The sequence below is a fragment of the Nicotiana tabacum genome, chromosome 1 (genome assembly GCF_000715075.1).
Source record: "Nicotiana tabacum cultivar K326 chromosome 1, ASM71507v2, whole genome shotgun sequence".
Lineage (NCBI taxonomy): Eukaryota > Viridiplantae > Streptophyta > Magnoliopsida > Solanales > Solanaceae > Nicotiana > Nicotiana tabacum.
The window spans coordinates 27,770,496-27,781,134 of NC_134080.1; the positions used below are offsets into that span (position 1 = coordinate 27,770,496).

Consider the following 10,639-nt stretch of genomic DNA (forward strand, 5'->3'; position numbering starts at 1 on the left):
AATAGGTGTGAAGTATCATTCCACCTACGGTTTTAGATAATTGTTTAGGAATACAGAGTGTTATAAGATACAGCTTTGTGAGTGTGTGTAAATGAATCGATGATATGAATTGTCTGTACGGGCTGGCGACTGAGTTTGTTATGTTAAGTGTTCTTATATCTGAAACGGAGAAGCCAAGGTAGTGTTCAGTAGCTGGGGACATTCCCAAGATTTAACACATAAGGAACAGTTTCTGATTTTTCAGTTCCTTTAATTTTAACTTGCGTACCAAACGAAACACTTAGGTGCGCTGCAAAATATTTTATTTTATGCCTCACATTGTTGACACTAGTTGTGTGAGACTTCTTTTTTGTTTCATATGGTGGAATGCAGTTGTCCAAGGTAAAGTGGAAACGAAGAAGGCGGCTTACCTGCGGTTAGTAGGGAGCACTAACGAGGAGGAGAAGAGAGAGAACAGTCAAAGGTATAAGGTAGCTAGGAAGGAGGCAAAGATGGCAGTGACGAAGGCTAAGACGACAGCTTTTGCTCGTCTGTATGAGGAACTAAGGAACAAAGGTGGGGAGAAGAAGTTATTCCGACTCGCTAAGGCGAGAGAGAGGACAACTCGAGATCTAGACCAGGTGAGGTGCATAAAAGATGACGACGACAAAGTTTTGATGGGAGATGACCAGATTAAGAGGAGGTGGCAGACCTACTTTCATAAACTTCTAAGTGAAGAAGGAGATCAAGATATTAGACCTGGGGAATCGAGGAATGCCGACAGTCACCATGAATTAAGTAATTGTAGGGACATTGAGATCGATGAAGTCATGGAGGCAATGCATAAGATGAGAAGGGGCAGAGCTACCGGGCCAGACGAAATTCCGGTGGAACTGTGGAGGTGTGTGGGTAGAGCAGGCTTGGAATGACTTACTGCATTGTTTAGTGTTATATTCAAGACTAATAGGATGCCGGAAGAGTGGAGGTGGAGTACAATGGTCCCGTTGTATAAGAACAAAGGTGATGTCCAGAGCTGTAACAACTATAGGGGCATCAAATTACTAAGTCATACCATGAAAGTTTGGGAGAGAGTGGTAGAAATGAGAGTGCAAAGGACGGTGTCTATTTCAGACAACCAGTTCGGGTTCATGTCGGGGCAATCTACCACAGAAGCTATCCACCTTATTAGGAGGTTGGTGGAACAGTACAGGGATAGGAAGAAGGACCTTCACATGGTGTTTATTGATCTGGAGAAAGCGTACGATAGGGTTCCTAAAGAGGTCTTATGGAGCTGCTTAGAGGATAAAGGGGTCCCGATTGACTATATTAGGGTGATTAAAGACATGTATGATGGAGCTAAGACTCGGGTTAGGACAGTAGGAGGCGACTCTGAACATTTTCCAGTTACTACGGGGTTGCACCAAGGGTCTGCGCTCAGCCCATTCCTATTTGCCCTGGCGATGGATGCACTGACTCATCATATTCAAGTGGAGGTGCCATGGTGCATGCTATTTGCTGATGACATTATTCTAATTGACGAGACACGAGGCGGCGTCAACGAGAGGCTAGAGATTTGGATACATGCTCTTGAGCCTAAAGGTTTCAAGTTGAGCAGGACGAAGACGGAATACCTCTAGTGCAAATTTAGAGTTGAGCCAACGGAAGCGGGAGTTGAAGTGAGGCTTGACTCTCAAGTCATTCCCAAGAGGGGTAGTTTCAAGTACCTTGGATCGGTTATCCAGGGGATCGGGGAGATTGACGAGGATGTCACACACCGTATAGGGGTGGGGTGGATGAAGTGGAGGTTAGCATCGGGAGTCTTGTGTGACAAGAAAGTGTCACCGTTACTCAAAGGTAAGTTTTATAGAGCAGTGGTTAGGCCTAGGGCTGAGCACGGATCAGATCAGATCGGATTTAGCATATTTCGGATTGGAATTTCGGATTTCGGATTCTAGAAAATGCAATCCGAATCCGATCCGAATTATATCGGATCGGATCGGATTTTAAAGTTTGGATCGGATCGGATATCGGATCGTATTATTATGCCTCAAAGTTAAACTAATATGTATATTTTCTTTGTAAAAGAGGCAATACATTAAGAAAAATTCATGTTTATGCAATTATGAGAGTACTATGGTGCCAATATAGCTAAATCTAGCAATTGTAAAGGTAATAACTTGGAGGTTGATGTAAATTAAAGTGTAGTATTTATACATGTCCTAATAATTTCAGATTTCGGATTGGATTGGATTAAAATATACCAATCCGAAATCCGATCCGAAATCCGAAATTTTAATAAACATAATCCGAAATCCGATCCAATCCGAAATTCAAAATTGAATGGATCGGTTCGGATTTCGGATATCCGATCCGAATGAACAACCCTAGTTAGACCTGCCATGTTATATGGAACTGAATGTTGGCTGGTAAAGAACTCACACATCCAGAAGATGAAAGTAGCAGAGATGAGAATGTTGAGGTGGATGTGCGGGCATACAAGAATGGATAAGATTAGGAATGAAGATATTCGAGAGAAGGTAGGCGTGGCTCCCATGGAGGACAAGATGCGGGAAGCAAGACTCAGATGGTTCGGGCACATTCAGAGGAGGAACACTGATGCACCGGTGAGGAGGTGTGAGCGACTGGCTGTAGTGGGCACGCGGAGAGGTAGAGGACGACCTAAGAAGTATTGGGGAGAGGTGATCAGACAGGACATGGCGCGACTTAGGATTACTGAGGACATGGCCCTTGACAGGGAAGTATGGAGGTCGAGTATTAAGGTTGTAGGTTAGGGGAGAGTTGTGAATATTTCTACAGCACAATAGAGTGAGACTAGCCAGTTAGGAGTTGGACTAAGAATGTCATTGGTCGTCTATTGATGCAGGGCTTTACCTGCTAGTTTTACTATACCAACCATCGTTTTAGTATTTCGTATTCTGTATTTCATATCTATTGTATTGCTGGTATTTTATTATGCATTTTTATTATGCATTTTTATGATACTAATATATCGGCTTCTGTTGCTTTTGAGCCGAGGGTCTCCTGGAAACAGCTTCTCTACCCTTCGGGGTAGGGGTAAGGTCTGCGTACATATTACCCTCCCCAAACCCCACTTGTGGAATTATACTGAGTTGTTGTTGTTGTTGTTGTAATTTTGTGGACCTAGAATTTTGTAGATCCAAAATGTAAGATATGGATCCAAAACTTTCGTGCACTACTCACTTTTGTTCATCACACTTGACTGTCATATGGTTTGACCATTCTTGACACCTACAGAGAGCACATGCTAAATGCTTTTTCAAGCACACCAAGAAAGGCTTATTCTGTTTGGTTGGGGGGGGGGGGGGTTTCAATAGGCATGATAAGGCAACTGGCCATTTCCTGAGTCCTTGTATTTAAATATTGGTGGGAGAAGGGGAAAATAGCTTCAGCCACTTGAGCGAACCCAGCTGCTAATTATCAGGAAATACGAAGATCCTACACAGGCTCCTGATGCTTTAGTTTTTGATAACCCTCCATCTATTGTCTTATCGTACTTACTTTTGGACTCACAAGGCACTGGAACTTTACGGAAAATTTTATTTTGTGTTTCATACAACTGACACTAGTTGTATGAGATAATTTTTTTGTAAAACAGTTTTGTGGACTTAGATTTCTGTGGACCCAGAAGTGTAAGATTGGGGTCCACAAATTTGTGAGGCAAAAAAGAGCCTCATACAATTAGTATAAGTTGTATGAGACACAAAATAAAACTTCTCGGAACTTTACGTCCCGTCCCCTTTTTTGTAACGTCTATGCTTTAAATCAATAAATGAAATGCCTGTTCTTACCAAAAAAAAGAGGCAAGAAACCAAAACAGCCCAGTTACAGCACTGTGACATGAAAATTTGTTAAGTTAGACTTCCTTTTTCCTCTATCCGTGGAGATTGTTGTTAAATAGATGCGACTCAAACCACTAAAACCTGAACCCTACATGATAGGTCAGCTAGTGACATCTAGACCACTAAACTGTCAACTTGGCGAAATTTGTGGGTATGGAACCTAGAAATGTGGATTCTCTTACTGATTATTCATTTCAAAACACGAGGGTACTAGATCAAATCTCAACCAGCATCTACGCCTAGGCTGTGCACATATCGAATTTTAAAGTTTGGATCGGATCGAATTTCGAATCGTATTATTATGACTCAAAGTTGCAAACTAATATGTATATTTTCTTTGTAAAAGATGCAATACATTAAGAAAAATTCATGTTTATGCAATTATGAGAGTACTATGGTGCAATATAGCTAAATCCATTGTAAAGATAATAACTTGAAGGAAGATGTAAATGAAATACTGACTATCCGAAATTAAAGTATAGTATTTATACATTGTCTAATAATTTCGGATTTCGGATCGGATTAAAATATACCAATCCGAATCCGATCAAAAAATTTAATAAACACAATCCGAAATTGAATGCATCGGTTCGGATTTCGGACATCCGATCCGAATGAACAGCGCTACTACGCCTTTCACTTTAATCAAATTTCAAAATGATTAAAGTTGAACCAACAACCTGAGTATCATAATGAAAATTTCGAGTCCAAACTAAATCGAAGCCTTTAAGAAATAATACCAACATAATGCGACAGTGAATATAATTGTCTTTGAATAAACTGAAATTCTCAAGTATATTAGTGGCTAATCGAGCTGGTTCAACATCATAAAGTACTCAAAATTGAAAAACAAGTCTGATCTCAGAACACAAGTAGACACATCATAAGCTGTGCCAAAGGCAGTTGCTCTAACTCTCAGTCTGCTCCCTCAGTCTTCGGATTGTACTCCTAACTGTAACCGCACTTGCAGTGCTATTAAAAAAGAAAATCGGGATTAGTTATTCAGGCACAAAAAAAAGGAAAAAACAAGAAGTTGAGAGAGTAATTACTCACTTCAATGTGTAAGCACCACCAGCTTTGACTTTGCCGCAATCTTTGCAGCCCCAAATTCCCACTGCTTTCCTTTTTACTGCATACTGCTCAACAAGTATATGATGAGAATCATAAACTTAACAACTATTTAAAGTAAATCAGGAATCCAAACTTGCAGCTAAGAAAACTATCATATTGCATGGAGCTTCCAGTTTATTAAGTGTACCAAACCATACCTTTCCACAAAACTCGCAGAAGTACTTGCTATGCTGGCTAACCTCCATCTTCTTAATCTGCTTACGCAGACTGGCACCATAACGGGTACCTATGAATAGAAGGAAAGACAATCAGGAATATAAATTTGTCAGACAATAAGAAAACAGTAATTTTTCAATAGTATACGCAACTGCAACTGATGAAAAGGGCAATTTAAATCATCCAATACAAAAATCAGAGATATAATTGCCTTGAATGAAAACCACGATATATACTAATAAAAAAACAGTAAAATGATATCCAAGGAGAGAATACTGCTAACAGAAGCAACTTTAGAAAAAGAACTGACTCCAGCTCATGAGCATAGTGTTGTGGACAAAATTTTAATTTTAAGAGGGTGTCAGGTCAACAAAAAACCGCCAAAACCTCAATTCACATCCACCCTGACCCACATAAACATTCACTTCAGACATACAGACATCTACCAAGGCATAACGTCGAATGTGATTGATTGTAGTAACTAGTAGCACCAGCTTAGGGATATTAGCATCAATTGACTGAAACTACTATCTATCTTAGTGTTGATGACATAGCCTGATCCAAAACATCTCAGGGAGAAATCAATCAGGCACTGCATGGATCTAGTACTTATTACTTACATTGAAAAATAAAAAAATTACTTAAAAACAAGAACCCACAGTGTGCAGTAGAACTTCTAATAAGATAATGGAAGTATTGGACTGATGAAATCCAGGCTGACTCGCCAATGTAGCAAGAATCAAATATAAGGAAATATAGATTGAAGCAAAATCCTATTCAAGCAAGTGAAATTGGGAAAATCAAACCACATCATCAAATGTAGTTATTGAAGTTACAAATAAGAGCCTTATGGTAATACAAAATCAAATAATATCCTCATTAATGCAAAATGTAAAATGAGTTAAAAAGGAGCTATAATACTTACCATACTTTCCAACTATTCCAGCCTTCTTGGTCCTCTTAGTCTGCGGCAAAAAGAACATATTACACATTAAAACTCAACACAACTTCTGCTAAAGTTCAGGTGCACATAGTGGTATCTACACCATCTCATCTCATTAGCAACAGGTTTCCCTAGTTAAAGTAGACTAAACAAGTCTACCTTTTCACACTAAAAAAAGTATACTAAACAAATCCACCTCGACCCAAATACGGCAACTGAAACCTACCCAACCAGAAGATTAACCACTAATAATCGATATTATTGTAAAACATATTGCTAAAATATGCAAGACGAAAATTCTACACTCTAAAATGAATCTTATTTCTAGTTCAAACTAGTGTTTTCAATTGCTATTATCACAATACATTTTTCCGAGTGTTCAATGAAACAAGCCATTGGTTTTTAAGGTTAAAATAATATTAGCACTTCCAAAAAAATCATTGACAATAGCCATTTCACAAAAAGATGCAATCTTTAGCATTCTCCAATAACATTAATAAACCTAATGAAGTGCTCATCTAATATTATTGACTCTTTCATCATCAAAATAAACGGAAAAAAAATCGGAAACAGCTTGAATGAGCTAAAAAATTACAGCTCTTTTGACACTTTAAATATATGATTATCTATACAAACGATTATGTATTTCAATTTAAATTTATATTTAACAAGTGAAGTATAACGCAGAGGAGGAAAAAAAAAAGGTACCATTTTGACTGTTGATGGAAATTTTGCAGCGGCTGCTGATGAAGTGTGCTAGGGCAAGAAAGATTGGCGTTTTTCTCGTCCTTGCGATTTTGTAGTGTCAAAAAAGTTGCCTGGGACAAGATTCGGCCCATTGTATGTGATGTTCGGATTGACCCGAATACAATACCGGGTTGGGTCTATGATCACTTTTTAGGAAACTTACACAAAGCCAAACACATATAAAAATTGAAAAACTAAATAAATAAGCTTCTTTATCTCAAAGAATCACATACAAAAATCCCCCTCCATATTTTTAAGCGTGATTAGCAACATTAGATGCAAGATGGAAAGGAAATTTCATGGATGAGGTAGCAAATAAGATAATGAAATACAAAAAAAAATATAATATTCCAAAAGTCTAAGCAAAAAAGAAACTTTTTTCAATGGGTATAGTTGAAATTCATTGAAAACATATAGATAAGACAATATACAGAATTTGAGGAAGATTGGAGGTAATTTGGACTGATTTTGTATCAAAATTCGTAATTAAATCGAGTTCAAAAAAGTTCTTCTGCGACACATGTATTAGGCATGTATCTCACACACAGGTATACATGTGATACATAATTGATACAAATATAATACATAGTGTGATACACATATCACTTTTTTCATGTTCGAGTTTTACTTCGAATTTTCAATTCAAACCACCTCAAAACTTCACCAAATCATCACAAAACTGAGATTCGAACTCTTTAAGATGTACCCAATCTATTCTAATAACACCCACTAAAAAAGCAAAAAAAATGACCTAATTTTGCTACAAATAGCTAACCGGCTAATATTAGTAATATTTGGCTAATACTAGCAATATTTCATGAATTGGCTAATTTTTTTAATAAGCTACTTATAAATGGACATAACTGGTAATTTTCCCACTTTTTACTCTCAACACTTGTATGAAAAACCCTAATTTTGACAATAGAAGACAATTTTGTAAATTGCATCACTTTTTGAAATTTTATATTTCCATGAAAGGGAATAAAAGGAGTTAAGTCTTGGGCGAACAAGGTCTTTTAGACCATAATAGAGTATTTACTATAGTTAAGTAATAACTATCTATGTAAAAATGCATGTTAGATATTTATCTATATCTAGTATAAACACAGTACAGATAAGGTCTGTGTACATAATTCTATCCTCCCAGACCACACTTGTCTGATTTCATTGAGTTTGTTGTTCTGTGTGGATTGGGTTTTCCATAATCTAACCTATCTATAAAAGTATTATAGCACATGACATACCACCGGAATTGGAGCAACTTTTTGAAACTTACCTATCAAGTGTTTTGGATTATTATTTGTATATGTTTTTACTAGCGACTTAAATTGTTAAATACAAACAATGATTAGAATCGGAGCAAATTTTTGAAACTTACCTATCAAGAATTTTGGATTATTACTTGTACATGTTTTTACTAGCGACTTAAATTATTAAATACAAATTTTTTTTAGAAATAAAAAGGTTTTATATCACATCGTTTATCCTATAAATAATATATAATGCGATAATCTCTATGGTTATATGATTGTATATTTATGTTCCACTTAGGTATTTCCTAAAGGAAGAGACAATGATTATATATATATACTAGATCAATTGTTTATCCAATAAATAATATATGTTGAACTCACTAACACATCACATTTGAAAAAAGGAATCTACTATGTGCAAAATATTACAACAAATCAATAGGATTTGTGACGTATCTACACAGTTAAAGGAGGATGAAAATAATAATTAGCACACTAGTAAATTTGGGGGAAAAAGAATAAGACACTTACTTGAGCACACTCTGTTTGTGCATTTACATTACTTTACTATATATTAGAAGCGCTTGAGTTTTGACGTGTTTGCTTAGTGCCTTTTCAAAAAGTTCGAGGGCAATATAGTTATTTAACATCACTTTTATTATATCATACATATACATGGCTTTATTTTCCTACCGATAAGTCTACCTGAAATTCTCTCTCCCAAAAACCAATTTCAACAACAAGGAATCAATCTACGCATTCCTACAACACCTCTCAACCTCAATTGGCACGCACATGCCCAACCATCTACTCCAAACTTCAAGAATCACACTTCCTAGCCCTCATGCACACCCACGTTCGAGTTTGATGGTTTATGGCTTTCGATCACCATCCCATAAGCCCATCATTATAAAATCATACTTAAACCCATTACAAAGCTTGCATGGAACCTAGAGGCGAAGTCTTACCCGAATAGTTGATGACCTAGTGAATAACTTCCTTGAATCTTCAAGATTGAGCAAGCATTTGAAAAGTAGGAATGTTGGAGCTCTTCCCTATCTCTTTAGATTACTCTCCTCTCTCTAAAATAACAGTTGAAGCTTTCTAAAATAACTCACGGTGCCTTTTTGTTAAAATAGGGTCGGGTAAAAATTTCCCAAAATTTCAACCTCTGAGTCTGGTCTGCGATTGCGGATAAAAAATAGGTGTGCGGTCCGTGAAAAGAATCGCGAATTGGTCTACCAAATCTGGGTTAGGCTTGATCCTATCTGCGACAGATCCATGGTTCACGGATTGATACCGCGGTCGCATATTGGACAGTTAAGTGGCCCTCAAAATTAAACTTCTCCTGATTCACTCTAGGATGGTTTTACGGTCAGCGGAACAGATATGTGGTCTCATAATGAACCACAAAATTGCCATCTTCTGCAAATTCTTCAACCTTCTTTACGATATATTGCATAGTCCAAAAATCTATACCGTATATCTATCTTGCAAAACACATTGGCCTACCTTGGCACTATAAAACTCAAATCCTAGTGAACGTTTATGGGGCTCACATCCTTTCCCGCTTGGGATCATTCGCCCTCAAATGTGGAATAGAGCCCGCCTGAAACACCCAGTATGACTTAACTCTTTGTTCATACACCAAGAGTTCCAATTTGGATAACTCCCCAAAATTTTAAAACTTTCGACAAAGTTTCCCCTTTATTTGGGTCTATCCACCTGTCAGAGGCCCAGAAACCAATACTAACAACATATTCATAACACAACAATGCATCATAGCATGAAAAAATCACCAACTATAACCTTATAAACATTGCTTTGACAAAAGGGGCACCTTTAACATGAACTATACAAGTTGAACATAACTCATAAAAAGTAAACTTCTAACATTTCTTTAAATAAAATTATTTGGTTACAAAAGCAAATAAGGGTGTTTCCTTTTCATTTCTTCCTCGACCTCCCAGGTGACCTTTTTAACTTGTTGGTTTCGCCGTAACACTTTGACAATGTCCATCTCTTTATTCCTCAACTTTTGGACTTGTCGATCAAGGGTGACAACCAGAACCTCCTCATAAGTCAATTCTTCAATAGCCTCCACCGGGACGATGAGCTACGCATCTCTAACCACCTTCTTCAATATAGATACATGAAATATTGGGTCCACTAAGGACATCTCTGGAGGTAACTACATCTCTGGAGGTAACTCGATCCTATAAGCCACTTGACCAACACCTCTGCATGATTTTTGTACCGTCCGATATAACTTTGACTCAATTTTTCTTTCTTCCCAAATCGCATTATACCCTTCATGGGAGAAACTTTCAAGAATACTCAATCATCCTCTTAGAACTCCAAATACCGGTGATGCACATCCGAATATGACTTTTGGCGACTCTGGGTGGTTTTTAACCGTTCCTTAATGATCTTGACCTTCTCCATATCCTGATGCATGAGGTCTAGCCCTATCAATTCTGCTTCTCTAACTTCAACCAACCAATGGGATATCTACATCTCCTACCGTATAGAGCTTAGAATGTTGCCAT

At 37.4% G+C, this 10,639-nt stretch overlaps 1 protein-coding gene across 1 annotated transcript; it reads right to left on the bottom strand.

Moving 5' to 3' along the window:
* Positions 1-4,616: 4,616 nt before the first annotated feature.
* Positions 4,617-6,916, bottom strand: LOC107761416 (large ribosomal subunit protein eL43). Its single transcript, XM_016579642.2, has 5 exons — positions 6,799-6,916; positions 6,073-6,112; positions 5,129-5,217; positions 4,914-4,996; positions 4,617-4,832 (listed from the first exon to the last, which is right to left on the bottom strand). Exons 1-5 carry the CDS (start codon positions 6,799-6,801, stop codon positions 4,769-4,771), a joined length of 279 nt encoding a protein of 92 aa, XP_016435128.1. The 5' UTR covers positions 6,802-6,916; the 3' UTR covers positions 4,617-4,768.
* Positions 6,917-10,639: the final 3,723 nt, after the last annotated feature.